Source organism: Eptesicus fuscus, chromosome 12, assembly GCF_027574615.1.
Source record: "Eptesicus fuscus isolate TK198812 chromosome 12, DD_ASM_mEF_20220401, whole genome shotgun sequence".
In the NCBI taxonomy this organism is placed as follows: domain Eukaryota; kingdom Metazoa; phylum Chordata; class Mammalia; order Chiroptera; family Vespertilionidae; genus Eptesicus; species Eptesicus fuscus.
In genome coordinates, this window is record NC_072484.1 from 87,308,071 (window position 1) to 87,323,904 (window position 15,834).

General features: G+C 44.3%; 1 protein-coding gene across 2 annotated transcripts in view; it reads left to right on the forward strand.

Moving 5' to 3' along the window:
- Positions 1–15,834, forward strand: part of NOL4 (nucleolar protein 4) — a 223,304-nt gene that overhangs the window by 168,583 nt on the left and 38,887 nt on the right. For both annotated transcript variants that reach the window (XM_008148318.3, XM_008148319.3), the window contains one exon: positions 2,713–2,826. In XM_008148318.3, the coding sequence (XP_008146540.2) occupies positions 2,713–2,826 (114 nt within the window). The remainder of the gene's footprint in view (positions 1–2,712; positions 2,827–15,834) is intronic.

A 15,834-nucleotide genomic window follows, 5' to 3' on the forward strand; every position in this document is an offset into this window, starting at 1 on the left:
GGCATTGTACTAGCTTGTACAGTAAATTCTATGATGGCAGAGACAGCAGTGTTGACCTCCATGTCTTTGGACTTGACATATAGAAAGTACTCATTAAATATGCTGGTTGAATAAATAAGTGAGGATATCAGTGATTTTTGTGTACATTACTTCATGGAAGTAATTCTAACAACTGCTCCATGACATAGAGATTATTTTTTTCTATTCAGAACTTACCGAATGAGTCTCAGTTTTTGCCACTTATGAAAATAGAGATAATGATACTTGGCAGGATGAGTGAAGCTCAGAGAGATTAAATAGCAAATTGGTCAGACAGATTGCAAGTAGTTGAACTGTTGCTGAACTGTTAGGTTATTCCACTGATGTCTACAAATGCCGCTACCTAGTTAACCAAAGGGATCCCTTAGGGGCTGAACATTCTGTGCAGCCTATACCAATTAGGCATTTAGGTGCAGAGATACCTTTTGGGGAAATAGGGTATGCTTATCATCCAAGCTACCGAATTCTTAAATTACATATTTTTACGAGATGTCAAGATTAGAAGAAACAGTCTTAATTCCGGCCCTACCTAAACTCTGACTGGTGAATAATTTGCTTTAATTATTTTTGAAGGAGCTCATTCTACTTATAACCTTGGTGGATGTCACCGTTGCTCTCCGTCTGGCCTTGTCTAATACGTGATTAAGCTACACTTCAACATTAGAGGCTAGAGACGTTGCTGAATTAACCCACGAACAGAATCTTACATTTTTTATTTCTTTGTACTACATTTTTATAATTTTAAAAGTCCTAAAGCATCTCACATGTACAGCAGAAGTTCAGAGGACTCTAGCATTGTTTAGAGCAAAAACTGGAATAGCTAGTTGGTGTGGTGGTAAGAATCACACGCGCACACAAGAAAGACTCATTTACATTGTGCCAACAGCAGTCACATCTGAAGTCCCCCATTAAATGTGATTTTTTTTTTTTAACTCCAAAAGCTCCATGTGACAGTGTGGCCATCTGTTTAATGTAACAGCCGCCACTGCTTTGGGCATAGATAATTATTAGGACGAGGACAGGGCTGGGGAAAGATCAGCACATCTCAGTTGAAAATGACAGTTAATTAAGAGGTAATTAGGGAGGGGTGCTTATTAGCATTATATTATATCCTGGGAAAGAAATCAGTATCCAGTCTTATCAATCTAGGTATAAATCGTGTAGAGTATAAGGCTGTATACATTTTGAATCATTATTTTAAAATCTAATATGTACATTTATATATATATATATATATGTATATACATATATATTAATAAATAGCATATTTACTGAACTATATTCAACCAGGGGAAGTATTGACTTCATAAATTATTTTTTGAATTCTTTGCATTTGTTTTTTTGTGGGTTTTTTTTTTTGTTTGTTTTTGTCAAAATATTTTTATGTCACGTTCCTACGTGGAAGCTTTGTGTGATCTGGCTCCCCTTACTGCTGTGAGGGCATCTGCAGCCCTCCTCTCGGGAGGCACCCGTGAGCACAGCCCTGCAGCACACACACTCCCCCGAGGAGCGCCTGTTAGAGCCCTGCCGTCTGCAGGTAGCCGTCCTGGGATACTGTCTGAGACGTAACACCCGTGGTTCCATTCGCTCAAGCCCTCCTTACATGCCAGAGGCAGCAAAATGAATCAGGTAGCATAAAGCTATGCTCAGGTTCATTCATTTACCAGAAAAGAAAAAAAGGCCAGGTCTCGGTGGGTTCAGAGGCTTCTAATAAATGGCATCCAAACATATTTTAGTTTGAGGCTTTGAAAACCCTAATGTACATCACTGTACATGCTAGATTCCCAAAGGGTCTTTCATTTCGTAATTTCATATTTATCTCCTCTGGTTTAATTTTCATGTTTGTTTTTCTTATCTTTCATTTGCTTATCTTCATTTAAAAAAAACTGTTCAGTGTCATTAAGGACTTCATCTTTCAGTTAGATGATTTTGTATGTAATTATCGGAAAAGAAAAACTTTCTTGATTATCACAAATGATAAGAGTTGAAAACAACTGGTAATTAATTAGGAGCTTGGTTGCGGGGGGCGGGGAGTTAATTTCTATGTGGGCTACAAAGAAGATGGATGTGCCTGTTAAAGGGATATTGTTAACTCACATTTTAGAAATAAAACATGTAGGCACGAATACATCTCACATCCAAAACATCACATTTTTGTCGTATCCGAAGTGTTTTAGTACTGCTTTTTAGTTTGAACTGAACTCCTTTTCAAAGGGTTTCATCATATCAATGGCCGCACTTTAGACTGTAAGTCTTCATAAATATTTCATGTTAATGTTGTTTGACCCGGTCTGAGTGTCTGTCAGGTTTTTCCCGCTCCGTTTCAGCCCCGTCACTTGTTGTCTGGCTGTGTCACAGGCCGGGAAAGACCTGAAGGACTTGTCTTGTTTGCTGAGCCCAGTCCCACTGCAGCTCCGTGGCCTGCACTAAGCCCTGGCCACCGCGGCGTCCTGGGAATGAATGGTGGATCTGTGTCGCACCTAGAGCCTTACCTCTAGCTAGCGTTCATTTTCCATCTCTGCAACCTCCATTTCCTCTTTTTATTTAAGTAAAAAGTTGGAATAAAGGGATGCTCCTGCACGTCCCGTGAGCTCTTCTGAGACGAGCAGGGGCCTCTGGATGCTACTGCCCATCACTTGTTCACGTTTTCTCTCTCTCTCTCTCTCTTTGTAGTCGCGACCTATCCCTTCCCACCTTACCTCAGCAGTTGCAGAGAGCATCCTGGCCTCGGCCTGCGAGAGTGAGAGCAGGAACGCCGCCAAGAGGATGCGCCTGGAGAAGCAGCAGGTACTGGGCAGCGCGGGGCCGGGGCCACAGCCACGCGGGCGGCTCAGCGGGCCTCCTGGCCACGCCCAGCGGGTGGATTTTGAAGTTCACAGAGACGGGGTTTTTGTGTGTTTCTGATACGAAGTTAAACTTGGCCGTGAAGGTTCATGAGTGCCGTGGAGACCTAACAAGCCGGATGTTGTGTGGTGGAGACGGCCAGTGGTAAATGGCTGGGTTACAGTTCCGTGTAGCATCCTATCGGAAGGCTAGTCGGTCAGGGACAGGTCCTAAGTGATCACTCACCACCACACTTTGTCCGTTTTCCCGCTTGGTTATGCCAAGGACCTGACTGTGTTCATTTCTCGTGAATGTCAACCTGTCTTGTGATCCCTGTGGCCTGACTGCTACGGGGCAGCACGTTCGGGGGGGGGGGGGAGGGAAGGGGGGTGGCGAGAGCACCCACAATGGGCCGATGGGCAGTCCCTAACGTGGGAACATGAAGTAATGGAAGTGCACATCCCGGGCCCACCTCCTCATTAGTGAGTCATTCACCGCGTGCCGTTCCGGGTCCACTCCTGCGTCTCTCTCCTGAGGGTGATGTCCAGGTGGGGTGGGCGTGAGGATGCTTTGTTCTCATTCCCTGGGGTTTCACCCAGTTTCTCCCTTGCTTCGTCTCCCTCTGTCAGTCTCCCCTTCTTGTGTCTGGTATGATTTGCATTGTTTTCTTTTTCTCTCTAGCCCTCTTTCTTAATTATCCCTAATATAAAATTAAATTATAGCATATAAATATTACACATAATTTAAGTACTGCACATAGAAGGGTGCTGTAGTCTTACTTTCAAATTATTTTTACAACTAATGACAGAATGCTTCATATTTCTAATTGAGATTGGGATGGGAAGATTAAATTGTCAAGCCAATTTTGTTTTTCCTGTGAGCCAATGAAAATAGAAAAATAAACGTAAATATGTTTCTACTCCAGGCCTCATTATTGAAAAGTGTTTCAGAATGGCATTATTTTAAATTTAATACGCTTGTTATTAATATAGCATGTGCTAATAATTTTAAACGATGCAAAAGATGAAGCCTTTAGTTAAATAAAAAATTGTATTGGCCTCAGATAAAATTTATATATGAAAAAACTAACTTTGAATTTGCTAATAATTCTTTGCTAAGTGTTTATTCATATATTCATGTTCTCAGTTGAGACTTTTGTCATTATTATAATTCTAAACTTTATATTAAAATGAGTTATAGTACTATAAATGGTGGGGCAAAGTAGGCTTACAGTTGTGAGTATGCAAAATAGAGTTTATTCTTGTATTATTATTTATTAATTATTATATTATTTTCATACAAACAATGGTAGGCCTACTTTTGCCCCACCCTACCACCTCGTGTAGTGATTGAGATTACACATTCTGGCGTTAAATACATCTGGTTTTGATTCTCAGCTCTACTCTTACTAATTGTGTAACTTTCAGAAAACTATTTCAATTCTCTCTACCTCTGTTTCTTCATATGCAAGATAACAAGATTAGCAGTATTAGTCCTGTAGGGTTGTTATGAGAATTCTAAATGACAGATTTATGTTATGTACTTAGCATTTTGCAGGGCACATAGTAAGTATCAATAAATCATCCTAGAAAAGATGATTTTAACTGATGTTCTAGCTTTTCTGTTGCATCAATATAAGTAAAACTAAAAAAAGCATTATTTGTACTATCTCTTTCATAGGAGTTTTAAAATCAGACTTAGTCTATTTGAGAGATTATAATTCTAGAAATTTCAATGGCAGGATTCTGGGATTCTGTGGGCTCTCCTGGTTATCGTGTTGCCATATAGCCATTTAGTCTATACTCTAGAATATTCCTGCGTTGTGTCAGTCACATATAGAGTAGTTATGACTGGTTCATGTTAAGTATTACCTATACAGTGGTCGGCAAACTCATTAGTCAACAGAGCCAAATATCAACAGTACAACAATTGAAATTTCTTTTGAGAGCCAAATTTTTAAACTGAAACTTCTTCTAACGCCACTTCTTCAAAATAGACTCTCCCAGGCCGTGGTATTTTGTGGAAGAGCCACACTCAAGGGGCCCAAGAGCCGCATGTGGCTCGCGAGCCGCGGTTTGCCAACCACTGACCTGTGACATCATTCTGTAATATCCCCCAAAGCTGTTCATCCACTACTATGTGGTCAATTACCTGGCCACTGTTGGCCTAATCTGTGAAATCGGCATGTGAATATCAAACGCACAGATTTATCTTGAGGGTTTAAGAAGGCAGTGCCTGGGAAAGCACAGTGTGTTTCATCAGTTTGAAGATGTTTGCTAGCCACCATTTGCTGGAGTACCTCACGTGGTGGGAAAATCCCACCCCCAGCGCTGAAGGCCTGCTCTTTCCTAAGCACACGTCCTGCTCACACAGGCGGAACCATTCTGATGGTCTTCCCATTGGGCTCAGATTCGCTTCCTGGAGCTTCTACCCACGGAAGAAAAACTGCTCACAGTCCCGAGGAGTGTGACTTCTTACTACTGTCCCGGGCGTAGGGACAGGAATGGGTGGGGACCAATTGGCCTTCACCCTGCTTCCCACATGAACCATTCTTCTTCTCCATCCTCAGACACGAGGCTCTGTCACCTGGGAAGGCGGGCTGTCCAATCTCACCCCCGGAGCAGTGTTCTTTCCAGGCCCTGCGAGGGCTCATGGGCTTAGGATTCATGAGAGATACGGAAGGAATGACAAAAAAATACATCTCATGGTTCATTAGAAATCTGATAGGCACTTCACAGACGTTTCTCTCATTTAGCATTTTCAACAACCCCATGAGAGCAGGCGCTATTATTCTCACTTACCTAGGAGGAAACTGAGGCTCAGAGAAGCGAGGCGGTGCATACAAGGTTGCTCAGCTGCCTGAGCAAGTCCGGGTATAAGTTCATACGACGCGAGGCTGACACTTGCCATCTCTCCGCGACCCTGTCCCTTTGTGTTGTGTTCACTGAGGGGAAACCCATGTTCAGGCCCAGGCTCTTCAGACTCGTCCCATCTGGGCCTCTGCTCAGTGTTTTCGGCCGGGCGGCTTCTGTTGGAAAGCTGTCCGCTTTGTTCACAGAGACCTTTCCTTCTTCCATAGCCGCGGGCTTCCCCAGCGAGCAGAGTTCCTCCGAGAATGAGGCTTCTGTCTCGGTCTGAGCCTGACCGAGGTGCCCACCTTCCCAAAGCGCCTCGCATCCCCGGAGAAGCTGGCCACGCACTGAGAGTGCGGGCTGCCTGAGGGGGTTTTACTTTAAAATATCTGCACTGCTCCTTACTGGGCATCCCACAGATTGCATTGCACATGCCACCCAAAGGCTTCTGTGGGTGACTCTGCACTTCCCACCACAGCATGGAGGTGGGCATCCTCTCCCGCTGGGACCCAGACCCTCTCTTTGCACAGGAAGAAACAGCCAGAGTTCTTGGGGGCTCGGCAAGGAGATCATCTCTTGCCGGGAGCGTTCTTCACCCACCTCACGATTCCTGGACTTGGCGGTGACTCAGAGATTCGTCACCGAGCCCTGTCTTTCTGTAGGTACGTGAAGGTCCAACAGCGGACGGGTAAAACCGGGGTTCTGTAGAGCCGCACGCCTGGCTGCTTGCCGCCGTGGTGAAGGGCTGTGAGTGTGTGTGCCCTTCCGAGCTTGTGGCGCTGATGAATCCGGCGAATTTCCTAAGGCTCTTCCATCTGTGCACGGGAGGTGCTGTGGGCGGCTGCCTCTCTGCAGCCCACCGTGGCCGGGACCCCGGGAGGCGTGTGATCGTGCGGCCTCGGCCCTGCAGCAGCCCGGCCCGGACGGCGCCTCCTGCTCCATCAGGAGTCCGGGATCTCAGAGCCGAGGTCAGCCTGCAGCGCCTTGCAGGGTATCTTCAGCATCACGTTTCCGTTCCCATGAAAACCTAGACTTTTTAACTTATCTAGGAGATGGTTCCACACGCTGACATTTCAAAAAGGTGGCCAATGCCAGCCTTCCCTTTCATAATTCTGTGACACCGCTCAAGTGAAAAGATTGTCTTTTTCTCTGCCCTTGCTATTTCATTACTTTTTCCCCAAAAAAACAAAGATATCTCAATGTTCTTGGTTACAATTTCCAGTGGTTCTCAACCTTTCTAATGCCGCGACCCTTTAATACAGTTCCTCATGTTGTGGTGGCCCCCAACCATAAAATTATTTCCGTTGCTACTTCATAACTGTAATTTTGCTACTGTTATAGCAACGAAAATAATTTTATGGTAATTTTAATCATAATGTAAATATCTGTGTTTTCCGATGGTCTTAGGCTCTACAGCAGTGGTCGCAGTGATCGCCTAAGACCATCGGAAAACACAGATGTTTACATTACGATTCATAACAGTAGCAAAATGACAGTTATGAAGTAGCAACGAAAATAATGTTATGGTTGGGGTCACCACCACATGAGGAGCTGTATTAAAGGGTGGTGACTTTAGAAAGGTTGAGAACCACTGAACTAGACAGAGGCAGGGAATCAAACTAGCAACCTCTGAGTGCGTGGGCAACACTCAACCAACCAGAACCCACCAGCCTGGCCAACGGCTCCCCTCTTTTATGGACAGGGACTCTGAATGTGGAAACTTCATGTCTTTTGGGTGACATGTATGGATTGCGGGGAGAAGGTAGGAACAAGCCTCAATTTCTGATTTTTTGCCTTCCTGTTGCTCATTTGTATTCTGGCTTCATTGAGAATTCCTCCACGTTTTTATAGAAATTATTTTTTTTAAAAACTTTGGGTACATCTTTAGCTTAGGGTGTCATTAATTTCAAGTTGATAAATGTCAGGACGTGAGTAGGTGGTTTGAATTCAGACAGAGAAATTCAACATGTTATGTTGATACACTTCTCAGCGCCAAAGTCGGGGGAACATATGGTTTCCGAGGTTCTCCGTGAAGACAGCATTTTCATTAATACCACTTGTTTTACAACCACTTATTTTTAGGCTTCGCAGATAAAGGAAGAATCTGACATATTTGGTTTATGCCAATATATTCCTTTGTTTGTAATTATGTTTTCTCATAATCTGTCCACTCCTTGCCCTATCTTTTCTCTTTAACCACGTTAAAACCCATTAGTTACTCTGGAAAAAATAATGGTTTATGTATTGGGGAAAGTTTTTATAAAATTAGCGAATGCAATAGCTTGGCAAATTGAACTGTAGAGACTGATGTTTGGCACGGTTCATGGGGGACCAGTGGCCACGAGACACGCACGCTGTTCTGTTACCCGGCCCTTAGGAGAGCAGGGCTCCCCTAGAGCTGGGACTCCAGGCCAACTTCCCTTTATTGATTAAGGTACTACATATGTGTCCTTACCGCCCCCCCCACTCATGCCCTCACCCGCCTGGTGTCTGTCTCCATTGACGGCCGCCTTTTAAAATGCTTTTGTTATCAGAGTACCCGGGGTGGCCTCTCCACACTGGGTTCTCGGGCGGGGTCCTCAAGCAAAGGACCTTTCTGAGACTCGCAAAGGGGCTGCATGGTCTCATTGGTGTGGCAGCGCATCCCTGGGTCCCCAGAGTCCCCTTCCCCCATAGGAGTGTGCTGGGTCTCGGTAGAGCTAGAGGCAAAGCCAGGGTCTGGAGCTTGAGTTCCGTGCTGGCGCCGGGTCCAGTTCAGCATCAGGCTGGCTGCGGTCCATCGGTCCACTGGGTTGGGGTGAATGCAGGAGAGCGCGCCCCCGAGGAGTAAGATCCCCAGGAGCATAAGAGGAACCGAAAGCACAAGAGCCTAAGAGCGCAAATTCCTGTTAGGGGGTTAAAGATCCCCAATTCCGTGCCCTTGCCATGGCCACGCCCATTCCGGCCAATGACCTGTTCCCAGGTGTGACTGACAGCCAGGTACCTTCCAGATGTCACCCCAGCTTTATTGGGCATGCGTCTATTCTCCTCCCGGTCCGGTCCCTTCCCCCAGCGATCCCTGGGGAATAGACTGGTAGCTCTCTGGGGAGGGGGAGGCTTTAGCTTCCTGCTGACGCCGCCCAAATGACATGCCTCTAACATCGGGCCTTCCCTTTGCGTCGTTCCTGTTGTTCACAAAGAGGTTCATTACAACCGTGTCGATTTTACTTTCCTTTTCAGTGGAACTCTTTCTGAAATATCAGTGCGTCTTTAGCTTATGACAAAAGGTTTCCGACCGTAAGTTTTAATGATGGATTTGTCTGTTCATCTTCACTCAGGACTGTGCAGTCTGGCATCTGAGCGGCAGCCCTAGGCCTGGGTATCTCAGAACCGGGGCCAGGACGGGTGGCCTTACAGGGTCCGTGCGGGAGCAAATCCCAGGAGGGCCAGCTTGCGCTCTGGGTAATTTGCCTCTTTTTCCTGATGTTGAAGGGCGCCTGGCGTTCTGATTCGCTTGCCAGCAATGTTGACCTTTTCTGACCAATTTTGCTGAAATGGTTCCAACTCCTAAGTTTCTCACGTTCACGAAGACGCCCCATCGTGTTTTCTTTGCTTTGTCAACAATATATTTTTTAAATTTTCCTTTTGCTTCAGCCCAATGGTTGTTTTTTTTTTTTTTTTTTTTATTTTATTGTTTAAGGCAGTGGTCGGCAAACCGCAGTTCGTGAGCCACATGCGGCTCTTTGGCACGTTGACTGTTCTAACGCCACTTCTTCAAAATAGACTCGCCCAGGCCGTGGTATTTTGTGGAAGAGCCACACTCCAGGGGCCAAAGAGCCGCATGTGGCTCGTGAGCCACGGTTTGCCGACCACTGGTTTAAGGTATTACAAATGGTAGTACATATGTCTCTTTTTTTTTTGCCCCCCAGTGACCTCCCCCCAGCCTCCCCTACCCCCCAGCACTTGCCCTCGTCCCCCCCGCCCCCAGTGTCTTGAGTCTGTTGGTTGTGCTTATAGGCATGCATGCAAGTCCTTCGGTTGATCTCTTCCCCCCAACCCTCCCCTAAGCCCATGGCTTTTGGCTGACTGAAGGACAGCCTGTGTTTGTTTTTATTTCACCCCGCTCACCGGGTGTAAGGAAAAGTGCCTCTGGCTGCTTTAGGAGTTTACACAGAGCAGTTTTCTGAGTCCTTACCTGCACTCTCTCAAGAGAAACCGGATGCTCATGTAGATCAAACACCAAGCCACCTTCATTGGTCCCCTTTTTGTGTTTTGCCGAGACTGTACGCAAGATCAAGACAGCACTGTAACCTATGCAGTTACGTGGGGAGTTCAGTAAGACTGCCGACATGCAGAGCCAGCTTCTCACTAAAACTTCTCTAGGAACACCCGTGCTCTTTTGGTTTGTTGGTTTGGGTGTTCGTTTTATTTAGGGAAACAGACAGTGCGTTCTGGCCCTGACGCTCACGGACACTCAGGCCACCCCAGCACGTGGCAGGCACAGTCACTTTCCTCGTCCCTGGGATTTGCGTGTGGCCTCCTGTTCCCAAATCCTCTAGAAGAGCTACGTGAGGTTTATGCTTGGTGCTGTAAAGAGGGCAGCGAGCCGAGCGAAGTTCAAAAGAGGTCAGAGCTGTGACTATAAACTTAATAAAATAGGTGGATGCAAGTGAGAAGTTTATCTAAATCCCAGAGGCATTAACATTTCCATCAAATGCAGCAGTTAAAGCTCTTTACCAGCGTCTTTCCCCCTGGTCATTTCTTTACCTTTGCTACATACCTGCTTTCAGTGGGGGGACCTGAGGCGTGTGAGGAGGGGAGCCTGTGACTCAGGCCTGGGAATCAGTGTGGGGGTGTCCGAGTCATACACGTGGGCATCCACACAAAGTCGCTCCAGTTGGGGATTACTCATGCACAGCTTTTCAAAAGAGCCTCCTTTACACATGATTAAACTAACATTTTTACGACTGGGACATACTAGATTCTTTTTTTAAAATTAGAGCTACAGAGGACCTTACACACCACTTAATTGAATAACTTTATATTATATAAGAAACAGGCCTGAACAAGTTGTTTTTTTCCAATTTAGATTTTCCTTCTTCCTTCCTTCTTCTGTGATTTTTCCATATTTCACTAGAAACAGAATTTCTCTTAAAAAAAAAAAATAGACCAATCCAGTACAAAGAATTTAGCTCCCTTTTGACTTCAGGGTGATGTTCTGAGTAATGAAACTCAGAATGCTTCATAAATTACAAATCATAATGCCATCAGACATTCAAACATGCCAGGATTTGAATACTCTTTGGGATGCAGAACTCAGGAGGTCACATGATTCCATTGCATTTTTCTATCAGTTATTATTGCCGATGAAGCAAATTAGAGAAGTCCAGTGAAGCTGTCAGACTTTCTAGGGAACTTCCCAGGTATCCATGTGTCTTCTTTAATCCTTTATATAGGATTCTGCACTTGAGGTAGTTTTAAAAAATACAGAATCCTTTCTATATTTTTTTACATTAAATTAGTTTATTGAGCTATTAGTTTGTTAGTTATTTGATCATTAGATATTCTAAGAACAAAGTTTGTTGAAACCATTTCAAATACCCTGATTCAGTTTTAAATTCCAACTTCTTCATTACTCAGAGTGTCAGCTCAACTATATTTGGGAAATAAGTCAGGGTATGTATGGGAAGCATACATATATCATTATACTAATGCAGGTGAATTATCTTGTACCTTAATGTTGACTTCCCGTAAATTTTCTCACGTGTCTTTGTCCTAAAACTCCGCGAGGTGTATGTCATTACTATTACTACTTATGACAAAAAATTACACTAGAGGAATGCAGCTCCCCGTGGTGGCTCCTGCTCTCTGCGGTATCAATGCCAGTTTGGGGATTTGGAGGGATGTGGTGTAGAGCAGATTTCTTAGTCCTCTGAGCGCATCCTGGCTCTGCCACCAGTCTGCCGCCCAGGCTTGGAGTGGCTCCCGCTCTGCTTGTGTCTGTTTGCCCGCCCACCTTACAGGGTACCTGCTCTCAGGGGCCCCTCCTGGAGCAGATGTCAGCCCACAAGTCGAGTCCCTTTCCCAGCTCTCTCTGTAGACAACGTAAGTTAGGACTCACGCAGCATTGCAGTGGCCTCCAGGTGTCTCAGAAGATGGACTCTTCCATTTGTATCACGCTGTAGAACTAAGTCATCTTGGGATTTTCATTACTTTGAGCCCCCAAAGATACCTAGTGATGTACTGGGGATAGGGTAACCTCTCAATAAGTAATCCATATGTGGCTGGACGTAGCATGGCAAAAAGGTTGGTTTTCGGGAAGGGAAGAGCCTTTTCCTGAGGTGCCTGCTAACACAATAGCGAGGCTTCCTGAGACACGTAAGGTGTGGCCGGAGGGAGCAGGAATCGCCGGAATGAGCATTGCACCGGGAAATGTTGTCGGACAGCCTGGTGAAGAGTTTCAGCAGCGGACAGAGACGCTCACAGCACAGTGTGATGGGAACAGGCAGGTGGGCTGGGGCGGGAGGAAGAATGTCTCACATTTGGTTCTTGGGACACGGCTGCTCTTCACCGTTCCGTGTGAAAAGGCGGCCGCTGTTAGGGTTCTGGCAGAGCCGTGACAGGGAGGCCAGAGGCGGGAGCTGGCCTGACACTTGCCCGGGGAGTTGTCATAGCAGCAGGCCGAATGCACAGCTTGTTCCTGGTGCGACCCCGCGGTGGGGGGCGTTCCGCCCCAAATGCCACACATGGAACATTAACATTCAGGTTTGCCTGCTGATCCTTCGCAGTGGCCGTCCTCCTCCTCTGCTCCGCGCTTATCTGATGGTTAAGGACGCGTTTCATGAGAAGTCCAGGTTCAAAGGCGCGGACCATCCGTAGATGCTGTGTGTGTATCTAGGCTCTTGTGCCTTGCTGAGAAGAGAAAGGCTGGGATGCTGTCACCTGGGTGTAGCTTTTTGTTGTTGTTGTTGTTGTTGTTTAGCTATGTATGCTGCGTCTGTACTCAGCAAATAAATGACTTATCCTTATTTACTCTTTACTCACAAATATATGCCTGTGCCTGCTGTGTCTATGTCTTCCACACAAAAGAGAACTCTTAAAAGCTATATATAAAAAGGTATACATGCCCTGGCCAGTTTTTCCCAGTGGTTAGAGCATCAGCCCACAGACCAAAGGTCCTGGGTTCGATTTCAGGCCAATGGCACATACTTGGTTGCAGGTTCGATCCCTGGCCCAGGTCAGGGCACATACGGAAACAATCTATGTATCTCTCTCATGTAGATATTTCTCTCTCTCTCTCCCCCTCCTCCCTCTCTTCCACTTTCACAAAAAAATCAATGGAAAAAATATCCTCAGGTGAGGATTAAAAGAAAATAATAATTGAAAAGGTGTACCTATCTATATATATAAATACATTATGTCCACATAAACTAGAGAGTACCAATATGTTACAAAAGAAAGGTTTGGGATCATTGCTGGGGTACACTCATTTGTGTTTGTGAAATGGTACTTCTGGTTTAGCAGGCTGAATTTCACATGAATGTGGACATGTCCTCCCCAAACTGAAGTCTTAATAGCAACATTAAATAATCTGTCATTACGCAGTCATGTTTTAGAAACCGAGCCGCATTAAATAGCATATCATTATGTAGTCATATCTTACAAGCAGTTCAAATATTAATGCATGCACAATCTAGACATTCAGCTATACTGTTGACAACTGCATAATTTTTAGCAAGGAAAAAAGTGAGTTCTGTTCCAGTGATAAGTAAGATGCATGGCAATCTTAGATGATTTTACCGAAAACAACAAAAAAATCAAAATCCTAATACTGTGATCAACAGACACCCTGTGTATTCTAAGTCATGACCTTAAAGAATGTCTGAATGTTTTCTAAACCTTATGGAATTCCGGAGTACGCATCAGGTAAGGGTTATAAGATGTGGGTGTTAGTATATCCACATCCTTGAGGATGTTTTATCTCCCCCTTTGTTTCTCGATCAACATGTGTTTTTACCTTTAGGGGAAAGCAAAAAAATTGCATATTTTTAATTCATTTTTTTAGCTGATGAAAATATAAATAATGCTACTGACAAAGAAAAACTAGCAATATAATTAGAGTAATAATATTTTGTCTTTGCTTAAAGCTTAAGGAAAAGTAACATATTGGCTCTGTAGCAATTTCAAACCAGCATTTCATAAGTTATAAAAAATGCATATATAATAAACAATTCATGATAAACTAAATTTAATATTTAGAATTTAAATTGCTTTAGGGGAGTTTTAAAAAAAGCTCAGAACCACAATTTGTGTGGACACGAGAATATGTAAAATTGAGTATATTACTATATTAACTTACCTTTAAGAATTTTTATAAACAGAAAATACGTTCTCCTGAATGGCACAAAAATTGAGACTACACCCAATCTAATCTAAATCCATGCACTGTATATGAAGAGAAACTTCTATACAGTTCCTGCAACAGGCATAGTATACCCATTCCAAAAGAGAGAAAGGGTATTTAAAAAAAAAAAAAAAAAAAAAGGTTGATAGGTACCAACAAGTCCAAAGCCCAGAAGGATAAATTCCATTTGATTTCAAGCCTGAGCATCATTATCTGTAGCCCCAACTCCTCCCTGCCCCCCTGGGCCCTCCCCGACCAAGGACTTCCTGTCAGCTGGCCTCAGTCAGCTCTGCTCTCTCTATCTCTGCATCTTCAGCTGCCCCAGGCATCATTCTTCTCTCATTCCGTCCCCTTCTGTCCCTTTTCATTCAGGATGCATGTCTTCAGCTGGTATGAAACCCTCAGAACCTCCTCGGTCTTCCTCAGAGGCCGAGGGACCTGGGCTGCTTGACTTGACCTCTCACACCTCCTTCCTGGGTAGCCTCTTCCGTCACCAGCCCCTGCTGAGATGGCTGGGTGGACCCATGGCGTCACGCGCCTCATCTCCTTAGCTAGCATAGGGTTGTCCAGCACACCCTGTTTTCATAGCAAGCTTTCTGGAAAATCTCCCTGGTCGTCAAGTGCTGGTTCCTGTGTGTTAAGAAATCGAACGCATAACTTGAGCAGACTTCCAATTTTTACTTTCCTTTTTTTTTTTAAGAATGTGTATATGGCTTTATGCCCATGAGTTACACCTAATCAGAATTTACCAACAGAACTATTGAAGACTTAGCATTTAAAGTGTATTAAATGCAAAATATATAACTACTTTCAACGATTTTTAAATGGAAATAACATAAATTATCTTTGAGTTTTATTTTATTAAGTTGATTGGGATGACATAGGTCAACATGAACATACAGGTTTCAGGTGTGGGTTTCTGTGTTATAAGATCTGTACATTGCACCACGTGCAGGACACGCAAAGTCCCATCTTCTCCTGCCACCATATATTAGGACCCCCCTTCCTCTGGTAACATTGAGTTATATTTAAAGATTTGAAGTAGTGTCAATATTTCTATTCATTTTTTTAATGACATGAATTAAACATTTTTTATCATCGGGAGACTGGAATAGACTCTCTCTCTCTCTCTCTCCTCTCTCTCTCTCTCTCTCTCTCCTACATATACAGAGTATAGATAACGCTACACAAAATGAAAATTTATATCAAAATAGGAAGAAGTTAAGAGCATTTGAATTCCAAGCTGGAATTCAAAAGGAGGGGAATTAGCCCTGTTGCCTATCGACATCTGCTTTGCTCTTTCAGGAATCATGTATTCCATTGTGATCTTCCTGTCAAAGAGGTGTAAGTGCTTTGTGTAAAGTACCTCCACACCCCCTCCACGAAATCTGTGCTTTCTACAAAACCTTACTCTTCTACGTTTTCCTAAACATTTGTTTAGTTGTGATGTTAAGTATAAGCTGGGAATATCATGTAGATTTATTTTTTTCCGCTGGAGAGACAGAGCTCTCGCAGACCCCTTGGTTGTGCATTGCAGTCCTGCGCACAGCTCCTCATGGAGGCCATCTGTAATTAGACTTGTAATAAGTGCTTTTTAATGATGAGGAGGAAACCAGTTCATAATGCGCGGCTTCTTGAAAAGTACTGTCCATTCATTAGCTATAAAGTGCTGACCGTGCTTTAAATGCGTCTACTCTGTTCTAAAATCAAACCGAAATTAACATGCGTTTGTGCATC